The 21502-nt window shown below is 46.2% G+C and overlaps 1 protein-coding gene across 4 annotated transcripts; it reads right to left on the bottom strand.

The window, feature by feature from the left end:
• Nucleotides 1-544: 544 nt before the first annotated feature.
• Nucleotides 545-7699, bottom strand: LOC127295910 (uncharacterized). 4 transcript variants are annotated; one of them, XM_051325915.2, is made up of 5 exons: nucleotides 7363-7699; nucleotides 4994-5057; nucleotides 2352-4903; nucleotides 1169-2211; nucleotides 545-1028 (listed from the first exon to the last, which is right to left on the bottom strand). In XM_051325915.2, exons 2-4 carry the CDS (start codon nucleotides 5015-5017, stop codon nucleotides 1197-1199), a joined length of 3591 nt encoding a protein of 1196 aa, XP_051181875.1. In that variant the 5' UTR covers nucleotides 5018-5057; nucleotides 7363-7699; the 3' UTR covers nucleotides 545-1028; nucleotides 1169-1196. The 4 variants fall into 4 exon arrangements, with proteins under 4 accessions (XP_051181875.1, XP_051181877.1, XP_051181873.1 ...); XM_051325917.2 differs by having other exon boundaries at nucleotides 545-2211; nucleotides 2352-3384; nucleotides 3460-4903; nucleotides 7363-7698; XM_051325913.1 differs by having other exon boundaries at nucleotides 545-2211; nucleotides 7363-7698.
• Nucleotides 7700-21502: the final 13803 nt, after the last annotated feature.

Below are 21502 nucleotides of genomic sequence, written 5' to 3'. Positions count from 1 at the left end.
GCTTAGATAATTGGGACATTGCTTCACAAATATGTGTACTTACTTGGACAACGCATCTAAGGTCGTCTTAACAATGCGAGAAAATAGGAACATTTGGTCTAAACTCGATTCCTCGAGGCTGTCGTCCGTAGATAATTCGACAACGTTTCTAAGATCAGAGCCCATCTGTTCTTTCTTGGGTCGTCTTAAACTGCAAAATTTCCATGGAATTTGCACGTGTGGAATTGTTATCCTGGAAGCGTCGTAGCAAGGTACAAGAGGAACGGTGCCGTTGGTCCTCATCCGTGGTCCATGATGCCATCTATCCACGGCTCAACACCATCCACAGGATCGAGCATAGATTTCCATCAACTAGTCCACTCAAAGGAAACTAATTAAGCAGGCGACCAAACAATGCTCGCTCGTCAAGTCGACAGCAACGCAACCAATTATTTCGAGACGACTTGACTCGCGCACAGGATGTACAAACATCATGCCGCCCACCTCAGTGCTGCTTACCTTTTCCACCACGACATGATGGGATTCATAGAAAAAGGCAGTGCCAAGCCAGAACTGAAGAGATTTATTCGATGCAATTCGCCCGGTGGTGTTGTGTGGCGTGACACTCACACCCATTAAATAGAGATAAAAGTCAGGTCCAAGACAGCAACATGTTCTAGTTATGCAGATCCACACTGGGCATCCGTATCCCACTATCCCAACTGCTTTTCTAGATCATACCAAACTATAGAGACAGCCACTTTAATACAAGTTGCCCTACCAATACCCTGCGAGACTGCAAGTAGCTTTAGCCCAGAGATAAAGACACTTCTCCTTGCCTAATTTAAGCAAAGCAAATGAACATTCCTGAGGAAGGAGCAAGGACAGGTCGTCCCCTTTACTATCCTCTGATTAAGCCAGAAACGTTGGTTTCGCCTCCATGTTGACAAGTTAGCTTCAGCTTATACCAAGCAGTATAATATGAGTAGCATTTCTGGAATGTTCGAGAAGCTTCGGCTGCATGTGGATGTTAAGCTGCAGTACATCTCCTGAGAAAAAATGCAACAAAGAAACCAATATAGGACGAGGGGCATGATCAGCAAGCACTTCTTCATCTGGTTAAGAGAAGCGGCGGCTGGATCAAAATGCTTGCCACTATGTATTGTATTAGTCTAGATTCACTTCATACCGGTGGCAGTTCCCGACGACTAGATCAGTCAGTACCTCCGCTTCTTCGATTTACTGTCACTAGAGTTGCTACCACCACGACAACCCTGAGGACCACGGTACTTGTAGCCGCCGTCTTCTTGCTCGCCCCTCGACCGGTGCTCCGGTCTGTTCCTGAAGCGGCCATCAGGCTCCCGTGGGCCGCCATCACCGTCAGCAAACTCCATGTCACCATCTCCGTGGTACGAGAGCATCTCTTCGTCATCGGAAGGGCTCTCTTCCATGGACCGGCGATACGCTCGCCTCTCCCCAAACTTCCTTCTTTCTGTATGTTCAGCCTCTGCATGTAGTTCAGCAAGCTGAGCAGGATGTAAAGGTGGCTCAAAGTTGTCACCTTCCCTTCCACCTTGATGCATGCCACACCTCCTCATATTCCTCTGCATACCTCTCTCATCATGTCCGACTCGGTCAAAAGGTGGTGAAACACGGCGTCGCATGTGACGTTGGTGGGGTAAATATAGTCTGTCAGTTTTGTTTAACGGTGGTGACCTGTGCATCGTTTCAGAGGATCGTCCCCGGTGGAAATGCGTAGGAGCACCCCTTCTTTGCCCAGGTGAATGGCTCCTGTCCCTATGAATAAATTCATGATCACCTAGTGCGTGATGTTGATGGGGATGGGGCACGAAAAACCTCTCTTCCATCATCTCATCTGGGATATCATCCATCTGCAGCCTAGGGTCATGCTCCATACCTCTCATGAGGAACCCAGGCATCTGATTCGGTGGCGAACGTAACCGCCTATGCGGATTTCGGTGCAAATGCCCAAAGTCATTATCAAATGGCCGCCTTCTGCCAGTAATAGGTTCATCTGGAAAGTCAATTTCAGAATCGTCGTTCATTCTTGGACCCCGGAAGTTCCTTGGATGGCCATGATATCTACCACCACGACCACCATAACGGTGGTCCATCCTACGTTGATTGTTCATGTCGTATGCTTGTCTGCCACCATGGTACTCTCCCTTCTTCTCTCGCTCAGATTTCATGAACCGCTCCCATCTTTCATTCCTGTAAAGAAAACAAAAAAGAATAGCCTTCTGTAACACCAGTCCAGGATAACAGCAACAAATCTAAATCCAATATGCATGGCAAAAGGACAGTTACGCTTACTGCAGTATGGCTGCAAAAAAAAAAAAAACGAGTCATACCTATTCACATACGCATTTGCCACATCTCGCCAATGTGATTCATTAACCTGTCCATCTTTTTCATTCTGTACAGAAGATGTCATGCTAGAGTCAGGTTTGGATTTTTCATGTTCTGACCTTTCACCCACTGATTGCAACTTTGTACTTCCATCATGTGGTTGACTGGTTGAAGCTCCATCAAGATGCGAATCTTCTTCACCCAGAACTGAATCACTTGGCTGCAAATTAGAGGCTCTAGCAATATCTTCAGCTTCTGTCCCATGCTCACTCTTTACAGCACCAATTTTTCCATTGCCCTCACTACAGTTAGCAGCTTGCTTGCCATCAGGAGACTGGCTCCTTTCAGATTTTATCACTGGCATTCTACTCTTCTCGACAGTGTTATCAAATTTCTTGTGAGATGGCCCAGTAGAGTATATTTTAGGGGAACTTGAAGTTCCCAAAGATGGTGATCTTCTAAGATCTGCTGAAGATGTGGCAATATTAACATCTTGCATGGCAACATCAGTATTATTCATCAGTAAATTGTTTTCTGATGTCAACATTTGTTTGACTCTGTATTTCCCATAAACAGAAACCTCACTTTCATGCTCCTCACCAGAGTGCGTGGCAATGACATCTTTAGAATTAGCACGCTTGACATCATCAAGGCCCTGGATGCGAACCTTATTTGTCACAGATGAGCAGTCATGATGCATATCATGAACTTCCTTCTGTAGCGCTGCGCTTAAATTAGTCTCAGAGATTTGATTGTTAACCAGTGACTCAGCAAGAGGCTTATTGGTAGTAGGCAACTGTGAAACAGCATTGTCAACGTCATCTGAACAGTCCATTGAAGCACTCCCTTGAGACATACCATCCAATACAGGACGGAGCAGAGATTTGAAAACAAAAGAATCAGCTGTAGGGTTTGAGGAACTTCTGGATACATCACAAGCTTCTTTAGTATCACAAGGCTTGCGAGTCACATTTTCACGAGCATGAAGACTAGCTGTTGGTTTACAATCAGTTCTAGACTTGACAGGATTAGAGCCTGCAGGTTCTGAAGTATAAATGGTGGGCTGAGTAACTAATTCACATAATCGAACAGCAGGGCTGGCAACATTACCTTTCGAAAGGAATGATTTAGCAATGGATGACACAGATGGGCCACTTATTGTTGTAATCACAGGACTCAGGATGTTAGTTGTGACTTCTTCATGCTTGATAAATTTCCCAACATCAGAAACAGCAGGTATATTCTCAGTGCAAACGACATCAGATAACTTGTCCGTTTGTACAGGAACACTATCAGTCACTACCTCCAGTCCATTGCAGATATTATTTGGGAAATTCCCAGAGTTCAAATCAAAGCCAGCTTTATGACACACTTGGTATGTATTGCCAGTTTTTTCAAATTCAGCACAGTTGCTAGCCTGTCCAACACTTTGCTGGTCACAGAGAGGTGCCTTCTTTATGTTGTTCTGAATATGTTTCCGTGGAGGTTCTTCAGGCTCTTTCTTCACCAAGCTACTGGATAATATCTGCATATTTCCAGAAACTGTTGATGGCATGGCTGTGTCAGGATTTGCATTACACGGAAAAGGTTTCAGAATCCTCTCGACTGGTGATTTATCAGAGATAGGTGTAGCAACCTCCTCGCTGACAATTTTGGTCATTCCAACTGGTTCAGATGTAAATATAGCATCGCGAACATTCAGACCCTTGGGTGTGTGACCAGATAGAGAGAGGCTTAGTTCTGGATCAGGAGCAAGTCCTTTCCAGCTTATTCCAAGCTCCGGTCTAGTTGGTGGTTTAAGTTGCAAATCTAAGGTAACATCAGCTGCTCCACTATTGTTAGAACATTCATATTCATTGGACAGGTTCAGAGTACTGCCAATATTCATACTCAGTCGGCTGCTTGTTGTAGATAATGATGCCACTAGGGGAACCTGTGCCTTCTGATGCTGAAATGTTGTATGATGGAGTACATTATGACCTGTGTGCATTGTAGGCACGACTTCAAGTTGATCAACTGGGTGCAATGATACATTAAGATCCAAATTAGAGAGTTTTCCCAAGCTACTGTTAGAAGGAGATTCCATGGCACTTGTTGTTTGAACATCCTTGGAAGGTATTGCTGAAGGAAAGATAGAAAACCCCTGATCTACCTTCTCTTTCTTGACAGGGGAAATAGAGTTAATTTTGGCACTCTGACGAGACGCTAACTGTAAATCCAACGTCAGAAACTTCTGACTCTGCGATTTGGCAATGGGAGCAACACTCCCTCCACAAGAGGGGACCTCGCTTGAGCCATTAAGTCCTTGCTTCTCGGTCGCGGATGAAGTAAATGATCTGTTGGGAATATCAGATTTCGATCTATTCAAGAAAGGCTCATTGCTACAGCCTGCCCCAGCAGCCGAGGCAGACATCCCCGTGGTATTAGACGATGGCTTCATCAACAGCGGCATTGCAGATGGAACTGATTTATCGGACAATAAAAACGGCCTTTTTTTAATAGGAACGTCAGCAACTGGCTCACCCAACCGCAGTCCAAGTTGATGAGTGCAAACCTGGTCACATAACAATGGACAATTTTATGAGGTAGAAAGAGACATCCAAGCGGCCAGAACTGACCTCACAACGAGGAAAAATTCAATTACCTCTTCATTCTTGGCTACCGACATCTTGCCGTGTCCCTGATAGCCAGCCAATAACCTGTTTACTCTGGTACAAACTGAAGTCAGTCTCTCCAAAAGAAGTTAGAAAACAATGGTAAAGGAAAGAAAACACAAGTAATGCATGTCAACCGGGAATAGACAAGCAGATGCTAAGGCAGATCACACTAAGCAACTGGTAACATACTAGTAGGAGAAGACTCCTCTATTAGAATTAGAAACACCAAGAAGGAAGAAATTCGCTAGAAGCTGCTAGCATGCTAGGAGGAAATTACTTTGTTTAGTACTATTTGCAACACCGGGAGAAAGTTGGTTTACTATACATCAAGACAGGACGAGTCTTGAGAACAGACCGTCGGTCTGGTGGCAAGGCGTGCGGGAGCGCACGCTGCCCACCCGGGTTCGAACCATGGGTTCGGCGGGTGCTAGGAGTTTTCTTCTATAAAAATGCCAATGGGTGCTAATGCCTGGGTTGGTCTTGTTTAAGACAGGACGATTCTTCCATGAGAAGAGTCAGAGGCCTCAAACAAATCTAGCAAGCGTTAATGTTGATGATGATGGGATACTTACTGCTAACACCCCATTAGTACACAGTATCAACGAGACAGAAGTAGCAATTCCTTTCTGAATAGTACTAAATCTCGATCCATTCAAGTCAAAACGAGCACATCAAGACCATAACCATAAGTACCCCAAAGGAAAAACTAGTAACTCGTAAAGCAACCCGGCTTGCTTCACACTGGATACTACGAACTGTCGGCAAAAGAAAAGGAAACAAAAAAGAAAGTAAAAGCGCAGTAGAATCCCAAGAAGAACTGAAGTCAGTTCTCTCCAAAGCAAGGCGGGAATCAGCAGTACAAGCAAACACGAGTAATGCGATGCCACCTGGGAATACTAGGAGAAAATTCCTTTATCTATTTATAACACCAAGAAGAAAAATCGCTTAGACACTGGTAGCATAGTAGTAGAAAATTACTTTGTCTATTTGCAACACCTAGAGAAAGTTGGTTTGTACTACTGCATCAATCAATTCATGACAGGACGAGTCTTCCATGAGAAGAGTGAGAGGCCTCAAACAAATCTAGCAAGTGTTAATGCTGATGATGATGGGATACTTACTGCTAGCACCCCATTAGTACACAGTATCTACCAGACAGAAGTAGCAATTCCTTTCTGAATAGTACTAAATCTCGATCCATTCAAGTCGGAACGAGCACATCAAGACCATAACCATAAATACCCCCAAGGAAAAACCAGTAACTCGTAAAGCAACCGGGCTTGCTTCACACTGGATACTACGAGCTGTGGGCGAAAAAAAAGGAAGGAAACAAAAAAGAAAGTAAAAGCGCAGCAGAATCCCAAAGAAGAAGTGAAGTCAGTTCTCTCCAAAGCAAGCAAGGCAGGAATCAGCAGTACAAGCAAGCAAACACGAGTAATGAGATGCCACCTGGGAATAGACAAGCAGATCGTACGGCGGATCGTAACAAGAAACAACTGATAACATGCTACGAGAAAAATTCCTTCCAACACCAAGAAGGAAGTTCGCTTGGAAGCTGGCGGCATACTAGGAGAAATTACTTTGTCTATTTGCAACAACGAGAGGAAGTTCACTTGTACTGCATCAATTCAGGACGGGACGAGTCTTCCGTGAGAAGGGTCAGAGGCTAAAACCGAATCTGGCAAGTGGTAATGATGAACTGCATCACTACAGCTCGATAGATTCATTCAGGTCGCGATGAGCACATCAAGATCGTAAACATAAGTACTCCCAGCCTCCCAGGGAACAGTAGTAGATTAGTAAAAGCAACCGGCCTTGCTTCACAGTGGATACTGCTACGAACTGTCGGCAAAAGAGAACAAAGGGAAAAAAAAAAAGAGTAAAGCTCAGCGGAATCCCAGGAAGAACTCGCTCGCGACGCTACCGTGTTGCGCTAAAAAGGGAAGGAAACCTCGGTAACGTGAGCCACCCAGACGGGGTTTGCGGCTTGCGTGAGAGCGCATCGCCCAAATATACCGCAAGGAACTCGCCGATCTCGTACATACAGCGAAGCAACCGGATATACGGCCAGCAACTCACCGATCTCGTGTGTACAGCGAAGCACCGAAATATACCGCTGGAACTCACCGATCTCGTAGATACAGCGAAGCAACCGGACATACCACTAGGAATTCACCAATCTGGCCAAGGAACAAGTACAGCACTAACCCCCAAACGAAAAGAGAACCAAAAGGAACCGCCAAATCCCACCCGGCGCAAGATCGATCCGGAGAGAGAAACCCATTCGGCCGACTCAACACTCACAACAAACATCTGCAGCGGAACATGAAAAACACTTCCAGATTCGAAGTTTTACCTGATCACGCCCGGTGCCTAGCAGGGGCGGGAGAGAGGTGGAGAGCTCAGTGGTGTGGTGCCGCTGCTGGAGGGGTGGAGAAGAAGGCGGCGTCCAGGCAGGCAACTGGCAATCAGTGCTCTGCGTCTAGGCATTAAAAAGAGAGATGACAGCGTAAGCAGACGGCGACGCCGCAGCCGCTCCTCCTCCCGAATCCTTGCTCGTCGTCGCTTGCTCTCGCGTCCCTCCTCCTCACCAGTCCCTCTCCAACCAATCTCATCTGCCGAATCAGAGAGAGAGGAGCAGGAAGGAAGATGCGTTGGCTGTGGGCGCAGACCAAAACGCAACCTACGCCGCCCGATAATAATTTTCTTTCCGCGTCCGTATATATCTGGCCTGCGGTGGAGATGGGAGCGGCGTGGTGCGCGCACTTGATTCCAGGGCTAGCCAGTCCACGCCTCGCTCAGACTGACCTATCGTGTGGTCCCGTTCGATCGGGACCGTGCGTTCGGCTGGGCTGGACCGGAAGGTTTTTTTGGTAGCTTATTATGGAGCCGCAATTCGTGGGTGGGTACACGGCGACGAATGCGCGGAGAAGGGTTGCGGCACGCCGTCAGTTAAGCATCTCCACTTCGCTCCTCGCCACTCCCTCTTCGAGCCGAATTTTATCTCAGCCATGGCACCGGCAGTCCATAATTTGCCAGATTAGGCCGTTTTTCCGTCGGCAATTCCAGCCCGAACCCAACTACCTAGCGAGCGCCCGCGAGCAACATATGGAAAGAAAAGGGCGCGAATCGTCGAGACGGCGCACGAAGAAACCCGCCATGCCAGTGGCCCCGTCCGGTAAGCGACACACGGCGCGTCAACCGTCGTCTCATCGGTTTTAACGCGCCAACGCGCCAACTCGCGCCAACTCGGCTTCTACACGCCACGCGGCCACTAGTCACCGGAGATATATATTCCCCCGTTTCACCCTTCTCCTTCCTCCACGAACCGCCGACCGAGCGCCCACTCCCTCACCTTCCCTCGCCTCCACCGCACTCCTCTTTTCCGAAGAGCAGATGGCCGAAAGATTCCCCGGCGACGGCGCGGCGGCGAACGGGTTCGGCCGCCGTTCCCTGCAAGATTGGAGGCATGTCTCCTCTACGAGGCGAACTACCCGGCGCCGCCCGATTTCCGCGGGATACCTTCATGGCGGCTTAGCGCGGGCGGTGTCTACATCCCTCCGCTGCAGGTGGCGGAGGAGCCTGACCGCTGTCGGCGGTGCGGCTCATCATTGCGTATATGGTAGCTAGGTGGCGAGGTATGGTGTCGTGGAGGCGGAGGCGAAGGCGGAGCGATGGATTGCCGACGGCTTTCGTGACGATGGCGAGCGGGGGTGACCTTTTTATAGATGGTGGCGACGCGGGAAAAGGTAGGAAGAAAGCGCGGGAAACGATTGAGAAGGCGCGCAAACATGCCCGGGAATGCGAACGGCGACGACACGGTCGTCGCGCCTGCACCGTCCTGGAAACCATCGTCCATGCCTTTGCGTCATTGACGAGTCGGGCCCGCCACTGGGCGCAGACCAGAACGCAACCTACGGCCCCAATAATAATTTTCTTTCCGCCTTTGGATGCATTTTTATAACCTACTACTCCGTATATATCTTGGCCTACGGTGGGGTGGGGAGGGACTGAGATCCAGTGACATGCTGTGGGCATGTCACCGGTAAACAGTACCATGACATGCACCCTTTTTTTAACCGTTGGATCTAGATTTAATGGCCAGATGTTCACCGCTACAGGACACCCGCTACAGTGTTTTCAAACTGTTCACCCGCTACAGCATCGTCTACAGTACACGTGCTACAGTCATCCACAGTGCGTGTGCTACAGTGTTTAATCCTGCATGTCTATTTTAGATCTAATGGCTGAGGGTGCATGTCATGGTACTGTTCACCGGTGACATGCCCACAGCATGTCAGTGGATCTCAGTCCGGTGGGCATGTCACTGGATCTCAGTCCGGTGGGGAGCGGCGTGGTGCGTGCCTTGCGCGCACTTCCAGGCCTAGCTAGTCCACGCCTCGCTCAGACTGACACTGACACTGACCTATCGTGTGGTCCACGCGAGGTGAGCCTTTCGATCCGGACCGTCCGTTCGGCCGCGTCGGCGCTGGGCCGGCTGGGGCCCGGACCGGATGGTTTCTTTGAGAGTAATTTATTGTGGAGCGGAGCCGCAATTCCGTGGGTGGGTACGGGGCGATGAATGCGCGAAGAGCGGTTGCGGCACGCCGTCACCGTCAGGTTAGGGCAACGCCGTCGCACTCGTATGGTACTGTACCTATCGTGTCGTCATGGCTACGGTGCGCAAGGACCCGAACCCGACGTGACCACCCGTCAGTCAGCTAGTGTGGTCTGTCTACTACCACCTACGGGCTACGAGCGTCGATACTGGCCGGAGAGCAGGCCTACGCACAATCTTTTGGCTTGTCCATGTCGACGGTGGGCCCTGCATATGATGCGCTTCTTTGCTGCACCGCAAGGAGTTGCTTCCTCCAAACTTAAACAGCATCTTCACTTGCGTTTCCAAAATAAGTATGAATAGCGTTTGGAGCGTCGGCGGTTATGCCTTTTTTTGGCCTGCGTCCCCAAAACGAGTCTCCAAAAAATGTTAATAATATGAAATATAAAAAAAATCATTTAAATTTAATTGTATTTTACAACTTCAAATAAAAACGGCGCCATGAGCTCCGGGTCCTCCTCCATGTTGTCGTTGTCGCAGTTAAATTCGAACATGGGAGGTGAAGGCGGAGGCGGTGGTGGAGGAGCCAGTGCGGCTCATCATTGCGAACGTGGTGGCTAGGCAGCAAGGGATGGTGTCATGGAGGCGGAGGGATGGATTGTCGGCGGCTATCGTGGCGATGGCGAGCGGGGGTGACCTTTTATAGCCAGTGGCGGCGCGGGAGGAGGTGGGGAGATAGCGTGGGAAGCGGTGGAGAAGGAGCGCGAACATGCGCGGAAAGCGAACGGTTGCGATGCGTGGAGGTAGCGCAGCGCCAACGGGACGTCCCGCCTACAGCGCCCTGGAAACCGCCGTTGCCATTAAGGCAAAGCTGCAACGATGCATGCCTCTGCGTTGTTGACGAATCAGGCTAGCCACTCCCGACGCAGGTTTTCATTCTATCCGGCGCCGTCAAATCGTCCCCGGTGTAGTAGGGATGAGATCGGAGTGTCGGACACCATATTGGGCTGCGTCTAACAAAAAGGGCTTTTGGCCAAAAAAGGCTTTTGGCCGCTCGGCTGGAGAAGGTATAACCGGCGCGCCCGAAATCCCTTTGGGGACAAACGGGCCGCGTCAGCTAAATGGAATAAACTGATCAGCATGTTCGCGCAAACGTGATCCAAATTTGAGGTCCAATTGTGTTTGTGCGAACGCTGCGTGAATTGTTCACGCGCATCCTCCCATGCGTCCTACATGGCCCGCCCACCAGTGACACGTAAACCACTTCCACTCCCAAAAATCATATTCGAGCAGAGGCAAAAATCCTACCTACCCACCCATGCAAGCCCTGGCCGCTGCTGTTGCTGCATTGGAAGCTGAGGAACCAACCGCAGCCACCACCCCTGCCATTGATGAGACCGTCCCCATGGCGGGCTCAAAGCGCAGCGCCTTCACCGACGGCGAGAAGAAGGTGAAGGTGCCGAAGAAGCTATTGAAGTCGGACGAGAAGTATGTCCAGGCCGCCAAGCGACAGGATTGGCTCTCTATCTCGCCCTCACGTGTCCTCATGGATGAGGAGGACGAAGAGTAAGAAGACGGCGAGCATGACATGGAGGACGAGGCGTCGCCCACCACTACCGCCGCACGTGCCACCGCAGGCTGTGTGGGACGTCTAGATGGTGTCGCCTCCTCCACAATATGCGCCGCCCGCCAGTCCTACACGGTACGCGCCATATCCGCCGTAGTACGTGCTGCATCTGTCGCAGGTCGCAACGGCTGTGGGTGCCTTCGCCGTTCGTCGACCTTGTCTCTAACGACCAAGAAGATGACATCGTTGGGAATTAGTGTTTTATTTTTTCTATGTAAACTATGTTCGAATGAATGAATGATATCTTTATCAAATGTTTGCCACTTTTTAAAATTATTCAAATTTGTTTGTTTGTATTCAACGGGCAAAATGATCACTCCTGACCAAATGGACCAATCTAAATGAACCAAAATAGACAGAATGGATCACTCTTTGGGTCGCTGTTGAAGATATCGTTACACCGATTAATTTGCACGTTAGAGCATCTCCACCGGCGCCCCGGTAGCGGCCTCGATAGCGATTTAGGGAACGGCGTCGTTTTTGGGCTCGCACCGGTGCGCCCCAAACGGCGCCGGGTAGTTTTCGAGCCCAATAGAATCGTCGGCATCTCCGTGCCGGCCCCTTCGCGTAGGGCGCGAATCGGGCGCGTCGGCGCCTCGCGGCGCGCCAATTTTCGCGGGTGGGGGCGTCTTGTCAGCGAGAGCGCGACGGTTCGCATCGGCCGCGACGTGGGAAGGTTGATCGTCGGCGTTTAATGATCTCCCGCGCGGAAACCTTAGGCGGCCACGAGGGCAGCGACTGGCCACGCAGCATCCAGTCGCCTACGCCGCTGTAAATGCGGGTAGTTACCACCGCTATATAGTACGTAGGCCTTCCACTACCACAGTGCTATCCTCTCATCTCCACCACCACTGTCGCTCCATTCTCTCCTCTCCACCTCAAAATGTTGCGCCATCTGAAGACCACCTACTCCATTCTTGGCCTCAACGGCCGCGCGCTGCCTCCACCACCACCGCAGCCGCAGCCCGACGTGGAGTACAACTCCGACGAGGACGAGGACGAGGACCCACCATTTGCGGCATGGCACGAGGCCTACGTCGCAGACGCGGAACCAGAGGCGGAGGAGTAGGCGGCACAGTGGGGCGAGCCGCCGCAGGCCCCCGCCCATCCAAAGCAGGCGACGATCCTCGCGCCGCTAAACGTGCAACGCTACTAGCGGTTGAAGGAGGAGGAGCGGGAGTTCGTCAACGACGCGAACCTCGAGCACGCCCTCGAGATCTCGCGCCCGCGAGCGGCCACCGAGGAGGCGGGACGCCTCCTCATGGAGGCGGAGCGACAGAAGCTCGCAGAGCTCAATGCTCATCGCCACTATGAGGCGTTCGCCCGCGAGCAGGCGAGACACGCCGAGATCGAAACTTCTCGGGAAAGGCTGGAAGCGCGGGGACAGCACAGCCGGCTGTCATACTCCATCGCCAGATGCGTGAAGCAAGGGACAAGAAGCGGGAACGGACGCAGGCGGTAAAGGCAAAGAACGATGACGAGGCAGGGCCGTCGAGCGCCCCAACCGACGGCCAGTAGATCAGGATTAAGTTTAAGTTTTAGTTATATTTAAATTCGAGTTATATAAATTTCATATGAATTTCGGTTTTTAAATATCATTTTAAATTTCAAAATCTATCGGAGCTGACGTATGAAGAACGCCGGTGTGGGAGCAGCATCCCTAAATAGAAGATGATGTGCAGGCCCCCCCATACGGCAGTATCGGCGCCCTGCCGGCGCGTATTTGAGGCTGCCGGTGGAAATGCTCTTAGAGCATCTCCACCGGTGGCCCCAATAGCGGCCCCGATAGTAATTTGGGGGCTGGGGGCGAAAATGGGCTCGCACCGGCGCGCCCCAAACGGCGTCGGCCAATTTTGGAGCCCAATAGAATCGTCGGCAACCCCGTGCCGGCCCCTTCGCCAAGGGCGCGAATCGGGCGCGCCGGCGCCTCGCGGAACGACGTTTTCGCGGGTGGGGGCGCCTTGTGATGACCCACAAGTATAGGGGGTGTATCGTAGTATCTTCGATAAGTAAGAATGTCGATCCCAACGAGGAGCAGAAGGTGTTGACAAGCAGTTTCGATGAAGGGTTCACTGTAAATGCTCACAGACAAGTATTCAGGGGGTTTTGATGTAACAGGTGAATAAAGTACGAGTAAGTAAAGTGCGAGAGTAACAATTGCAGCGAGTGGCCCAATCCTTTTTAGCACAAAGGACAAGCCGGGTTGTTTACTTATAATGACCAAACGTTCTCGAGGACACACGGGATTTTAGTCTAGTGCTTTCGCTACATACGGCTAAATAATCTTCATTGTTATGATAAGTGTTGTGTGGGTGAACCTATGCTAATGTACCGCCCTTCCTAGGACTAATACATACTTGTGATTATACCCCTTGCAAGCATCCGCAACTACAAGAAAGTAATTAAGAATAAATCTAACCACAGCCTTAAACTCTGAGATCCTGCTATCCCTCCTGCATCGATATACCAACGGGGGTTTAGGTTTCTGTCACTCCGGCAACCCCGCAATTGGCAAACGAGTACAAGATGCATTCCCCTAGGCCCATAAAGGTGAAGTGTCATGTAGTCGACGTTCACATGACACCACTAGAAGAATAACACCACAACTTAAATATCATAACATTGAATATTACTCAATCATAGTTCACTACTAACATTTAGACTTCACCCATGTCCTCAAGAACTAAACGAACTACTCACGAGACATCATATGGAACATGATCAGAGGTGATATGATGACAAATAACAATCTGAACATAAACCTTGGTCCAATGGTTTCACTCAATAGCATCAACAACAAGTAGAAATCGATACCGGGAGAGTTTCCCCTATCAAACAATCAAGATCAAACCCAAATTGCTACGGCGGTGACGATGTCCAGCGGTGGAGACGGCGGTGATGATGGTGGAGATGATGATGATGGTGATGGAGATGATGTCCAGCTCGATGACGGTGACGATGGCGTCGATTTCCCCCTCCCGGAGGGAATTTCCAGCGGATCTCAGCCCGCCGGAGAGCTCTTTCTCTCTGGTGTTCTCCGCCCCGCAGAGGCGGCTGTAACTCTTCGCGAGGTACCCTCTGTGGCTTAGGTCTTCGGGACGAAGGATTTCGCGAAGAAAAGGAGGCGAAAGGGGCTGTGGGGCCCCCTCACCACCAGGTGGCGCGGCCAGGCCCTGGGCCGCGCCGCCCTATGGTCTGGGCCCACCTTAGGTCCAGCTGGCTCCCCCTTCTGGCTTCCTTCGTCATCTGGAAAAATAGGATTTTTGGTATAATTTCCTTCCACAGTTGATCTTCCAAAATATTGCGTTCTGACGGTGCTTTTTCCAGCAGAATCCTGGCTCCGGTGCTTGATCCTCCAATAATGATGAAACATACAAAATAGATGAAATAACATAAGTATTGTGTCCAAATATGAAATATATCAATGAATAACAGCAAATTATGATATAAAATAGTGATGCAAATTGGACGTATCAACTCCCCTGCTTAGACTTCGCTTGTCCCCAAGCGAAATCGAACTCGATAACAGACCACATGTTTATGGAGTGAAGAGTCGATAAATAAAATACGGACAAGAAGCATCATATTCATTCACACAAGTCATTCTAGTAAACAACTTCCTCATATAACTCAACTTGAAACAAGTATAAAGTAATCACAAATAAAGGTGCATAAGAAATCATAGTTGGTGATGGCAAACTTCGTTCTTGGTCAGAGAACAATTAACAGATTATACTTATCTCATTGAGCAGCGCTCTCATGTTAAAGTTTATATGGCACAACTTGCATACTCAATTATAATAGTCTCCTCATGATCATTGATAACTTGCAAAGCTATATTCATTCAGATAAAACTTGTACGAAACAAGGAAGAATAAAAGACATGATGAAGCAAATCACAATATAATGGTTTGATCACAACTACTCAAATGCTTGCTTGAGATGGAGGGAAATAGGTTTACTGACTCAACATAAAGTAAAAGACAGGCCCTTCGCAGAGGGAAGCAGGGATTAAATCATGTGCTAGAGCTTTTTCAGTTTTGAAATCATATAAAGAGAATAAAAATAACATTTTGAGAGGTGTTTGTTGTTGTCAACGACTGGTAGCGGGTACTCTAACCCCCTTGCCAGACAACCTTCAAAGAGCGGCTCCCATTTTATTTTTATTTTGTGTGGCACTCCTTCCAACCTTTCTTTCACAAATCATGGCTAACCGAATCCTTCGGGTGCCTGCCAACAATCTCATACCATGAAGGAGTGCCTTTTTATTTTAGTTTTATTATGATGACACTCCTCCCAACCTTTTCTTACACAAGCCATGGCTAACCGAATCCTTCGGGTGCCGTCCATCAATCACATACCATGGAGGAGTGTCTATTTAGATTAATTAATTTGGGACTGGGAATCCCATTGCCAGCTCTTTTTGCAAAATTATTGGATAAGCGGATGAAACCACTAGTCCATTGGTGAAAGTTGCCCAACAAGATTGAAAGATAAAACACCACATACTTCCTCATGAGCTATAAAACATTGACACAAATAAGAGATAGTAAATTTTGAATTTGTTTAAAGGTAGCACATGAAGTATTTACTTGGGATGGCAGAAAATACCATGTAGTAGGTAGGTATGGTGGACACAAATGACATAGGTTTGGGCTAAGGTTTGGATGCACGAGAAGTATTCCCTCTCAGTACAGGTCTTTGGCTAGCAAGGTTAATTAGCAAGCATAAGAGTTGAGGGAAACAAACAAATATACATATGATAGAAACAATCATGCATCTTCCTTGTAAGCACAAACAGTTTTAACTTCAGAATAATAAGCTATGAGCTAACAAGAAAGAAAGACAATGAAACATCTACATGTATTTCTCTTTTCTACTTAAACCTCAAAGTGTTGTTGCTATTGACCAATGCTAAGTTTGCCAAAACCAAATAGATTTATTCAATGCTCCCAAAGTGATACCAATACTAACAACAAGGTAAATCATATAATATAGATTGTAAACTAAAATAAGATGTGCAATATGTAAATGATAAGACTTCTCATTAATATTCCATAACGATAACTCACACCAAGGGATACATAGACAACCAACTAAAGGAGAGATATTTCCAAACTGCAACCCATCTTATATGATAACTTCCCTACTCATGATATGACACTACTTGACAGTAAAAAGTAAAGGGTAGTGATGATGTGATACCGCGGCACTCCCCCAAGCTTGGAACAAACCAAGGGGATGCCAATACCGATGATGAATTACTCCTTCGGCGATGGTGGTGATGAACTCCCGTCATCAAACTTCCAAGGAAGAGGCTCTCCATCAAGAAACGACATCTTGGTCTCAGGAATCCTGAAACTAGCAGCACGGCTTATGTATTTAAACCTGTTTTCATACTCACAGTTCTGATTCTGAACGTCATAGAGTTGTGCTTGGAGCTTGTTGGTGGTGTCGTGAAGTGAGAGGATGTCGCCCCAAAGCTTTGCAGTTTCCTTCTCGTGTTCAACAATGAGTTCAGACACAATCTTGTGGAAGATATCCACCTCACGATCAGCCATCTTCTTGTATTTGAAGACCTCTTGTTCTAGCTTCTCCATCCTGTCTTCCAAGCTTCCTTCTCCTTTAGGACCCTGGATATCCTTGATCTGCAGTTCTCCCTCAACGAGCAGCAACTCCTTGGGGTGCGTCCTCAGCTCCTCCATGTACAAGTTGCCAACATCCTTGCAGGAGCTGTCCTTTGGAGTTTCTGGCGAAGACATGATGGCTCTAGATCCGAAGCAAATCCTGGCAGAAACACCTCGAAACAAAACACGTCGAGAAAACGATATACGGACCTCTAGGGGTCCGGGGGATTATATAGCAAAAAAATTCACGACAAAAGGAAAGTACCAGATCGAACCTTGGTTTGCATAATTGGTCTCTCTAAACGGTTCAATAACAAGAGTATAATTCATCGGCATTTCATTGCGCCTAGAGATATTACCAACCCTTTGGCATTCATCACAAGATAAAATAAACTTCCTTGCATCTTTGAAGAGAGTTGGCCAATAAAAACCTGATTGTAGAACCTTTTGCGCGGTTCTTTCTCCGGCGTGATGTCCTCCATAAGCACTACCATGACATTTACTCAATATCTCTTGTTGTTCATACTCGGGAACACATCTTCGCAGAATACCATCCACTCCTTCTTTATATAAGTGTGGGTCATCCCAGAAATAATGCCTCAAGTCATAAAAGAATTTCCTCCTTTGCTGAGCTGAAAAGGTTGGAGGCAAGTACTTGGAAACAATAAAGTTAGCATAATCAGCATACCAAGGACTGTCTCGCGAACTCACCTTTATTGCAGCCAATTGTTCATTTGGAAAACTATCATTAACGAGAATGTGATCATAAGCAATATTTTCCAATCTAGACAAATTATCAAACAGGATTATCAAGACCTTTCCTATCTACAATATGTAAATCAAATTCTTGCAATGAAGTACCCATCTAATAAGCCTTGGCTTAGCATCTTTCTTTTGCATAAGGTATCTGATTGCAGCATGATCAGTATGTATAGTAACTTTTGAATCAACAATATAAGATCTAAACTTATCACAAGGAAAGACTACAGCTAACAATTCCTTTTCAGTAGTAGCATAATTTCTTTGAGCAGCATCAAGAGTTTTACTAGCATAATGAATAACATTCAATTTTTTATTCACTCGCTGTCCAAGAACAATACCTACAAGAAAATCACTAGCATCACACATAATTTCAAATGGTAAGTTCCAATCAGGAGGTTCAACTATAGGAGCAGTTGTTAAGGCTTTCTTAAGAGTTTCAAAAGCTTCCTTACAATCATCATCAAAAACAAAAGGTACATCTTTTTGAAGAAGATTAGTAAGAGGCTTTGAAATCTTTGAGAAATCTTTAATAAACCTCCTATAAAACCCAGCATGACCAAGAACACTACGAATACCTTTAACATCCCTAGGATAGGGCATCTTCTCAATTGCTTCAACTTTAGCTCTATCAACTTCAATACCTCTCTCGGAAATTTTATGTCCCAATACAATTCCTTCATTAACCATAAAGTGGCATTTCTCCCAATTAAGAACAAGGTTAGTTTCTTCACATCTCTGCAAAACTTTTTCAAGGTTCCGCAAGCAATTATCAAAAGAATTCCCATAGACAGAAAAATCATCCATGAATACCTCTACAATACTCTCGCAAAAACCATGAAAAATAGCAGACATGCATCTTTGAAAAGTAGCAGGAGCATTACATAAACCAAAAGGCATACGTCTATAAGCATAAGTTCCATAGGGACAAGTGAAAGTGGTTTTCTCTTGATCCTTAGTTTTGACAGCGATTTGTGAAAATCCAGAATAACCATCAAGAAAACAAAAATGAGTATTTTTAGATAACCTTTCTAACATTTGATCAATAAAAGGCAAAGGGTAATGATCTTTTTTAGTAACCTTATTAACTTTTCGATAATCAATGCACATTCTATACCCTACAACTACTCTTTGAGGTATGAGCTCATCATTATCATTAGGCACAATAGTCATTCCTCCTTTCTTAGGAACACAATGCACAGGACTAACCCATCTACTATCAGCAATAGGATATATAATACCAGCTTCAAGAAGTCGTAATACCTCATTTCTTACCACATCCTTCATCTTGGGAATTAGACGACGCTGAGGTTCAACAACAGGCTTCGCATCATCTTCCATATTAATGGCGTGTTGGCAAATAGAGGGAGAAATCCCCTTCAAGTCATCAAGAGTGTAGCCAATAGCACCTCGGTGTTTCTTCAATATTTCCAATAGTCTTTCATCTTCAAACTCTGTAAGCTTAGAACTAATAATAACAAGATATATTTTCTTATCATCAATATGAGCATATTTAAGATTATCAGGCAAAGGTTTTAAATCAAAGACAGGATCTTCCTTTGGTGGCGGTGTTGTACCCAGATCTTCCACCGGTAAATCATGCTTAAGAATAGGTTGGCGGAGAAAAATTTCCTCAATCTCATCTCTTTATTTCCTAAGAACAATAGATGCACACTGTTCCATTTTAAAATCATTATTAGGCAAATCATCTTTATAAGGAGCTTTGGTAAATTTAGAGAAGTTAAACTCATAAGATTCACCGGCAAATTTAGTCAAAATTTTCTCTTTCTTGCAATCTATAATAGCTCCACAAGTATTTAGAAAAGGTCTACCAAAAATGATAGGACAATAATCACTAGCAGCAGAACCAAGTACCAAAAAGTCAGCAGGATATTTAATCTTACCACATAGAACTTCCACATCTCGAACAATACCAATTGGAGAGATAGTTTCTCTATTAGCCAGCTGAATAACCACATCAATATCTTCAAGTTCACAAGAATCAATTTCGTGCATAATCTCCGTGTAAAGCTCATAAGGAATAGCACTAACACTTGCACCAATATCACATAAACCATAATAACAATGATCACCAATTCTAACAGATAGCATAGGAACACTAACTTGCTTGGGTTTATTAGGATGTGAAACAATATTAGAAGCATCTTCACAGAAAATAATATGACCTTCCTCCAAATTTTCAGTCACAAGATCTTTAACTATTGCAACAGCAGGTTCAACTTTTATTTGTTCTTCAGGTTCTATAGGTTTCTTTTCACTTTTATGAACCGCACTATTTATAACAGAGTACTCCTTCATTTTAGCAGGGAAAGGAGTTTTTTCAATATAAGCTTCAGGAATAACATGATCAACAGTTTCAACTACAACGCATTTATTAATAGATGAATCAATTTTATCTTTATACAGTTCATGATACTTATCAAAATTCTTCTTAGGCAATTCATAATGAGAGGCAAAAGCTTTATAAAGATTTGCAGCAACTTGAGAATCAAGACCATATGTAGCACTCATATTACGAAATTTATCAGTATCCATAAAAGCTTCAATGCATTTGTAATTATAATTTATACCTGATTCTCGATCTTTGTCGATCTCCCATCCTTCAGTATTTTCCTGGATTCGATTAAGAAGGTCCCTTTTAAACTCGTCCTTATTGCGCGTGAATGATCCAGAACAAGAAGTATCCAGCAGGGTCTTGTCTTCAAAAGAAAGTCTTGCATAGAAATTATCAATAATAACATTACCAGGAAGCTCATGAATGGGGCATTTGAGCATTAAAGACTTCAATCTCCCCCAAGCTTGGGCAATACTCTCTCCATCATGAGGCCAAAAATTATATATGCGATTCCGATCCTTGTGAATTTCACTTGGAGGATAGAACTTAGAATAAAACCGGGGCACAATATCATTCCATTCAAGAGAATCCCCATTATCCAGTAATTTATACCAATGCGCCGCTTTACTGCAGACGATATAGAGAATAGTTTCTTCCTCACTTCATCCATAGCAATACCTGCACACTTGAATAAACCGCATAATTCATGCAAGAACAATAAATGATCTCCAGGGTGGACAGTTCCATCCCCTGTATAACGGTTATTCACTACGCGTTCAATAATTTTCATAGGTATTTTGTATGGTATTTCCTCCTCACCTGGCGCCTCATCCACTACCTTTGCAGTAGTAGCAGATTTTCCAAATAAACATTCGAGAGAAGATCTCTCCATAATGAATTATGGCAGCAGGCAGAAATAAAATCAGCACAAACAGTAGATATTTCCCTTACCAATAGCGCTTCACTCCCCGGCAACGGCGCCAGAAAATAGCTTGATGTCTACGGGTCTTCTATTCTTGTAGACAGTGTTGGGCCTCCAAGAGCAGAGGTTTGTAGAACAGCAGCAAGTTTCCCTTAAGTGGATCACCCAAGGTTTATCGATCTCAGGGAGGAAGAGGTCAAAGATATCCCTCTCATGCAACCCTGCAACCACAAAGCAAGAAGTCTCTTGTGTCCCCAACACACCTAATAGGTGCACTAGTTCGGCGAAGAGATAGTGAAATACAGGTGGTATGAATAAATAGTAGCAGTAGCAACGGTGCCAGAAAAGTGCTTGCTGGCGTGTAGTTGATGGTGGTAATATTGCAGGCAGTAGAAACACAAGAAACAAGTAAACAAGCAGCGATAGCAGTATTTAGGAACAAGGCCTAGGGATTAGACTTTCACTAGTGGACACTCTCAACTTTGATCACATAACAGAATAGATAAATGCATACTCTACACTCTTGTTGGATGATGAACACCATTGCGTAGGATTACACGAACCCTCAATGCCGGAGTTAACAAGCTCCACAATTCAATGTTCATATTTAAATAACCTTAGAGTGCATGAAAGATCAACACAACTAA

Source organism: Lolium perenne, chromosome 4 (assembly GCF_019359855.2).
Source record: "Lolium perenne isolate Kyuss_39 chromosome 4, Kyuss_2.0, whole genome shotgun sequence".
In the NCBI taxonomy this organism is placed as follows: domain Eukaryota; kingdom Viridiplantae; phylum Streptophyta; class Magnoliopsida; order Poales; family Poaceae; genus Lolium; species Lolium perenne.
Note: the sequence above shows the minus strand (reverse complement) of the source record. Positions and strands in the feature narration are given on the sequence as shown.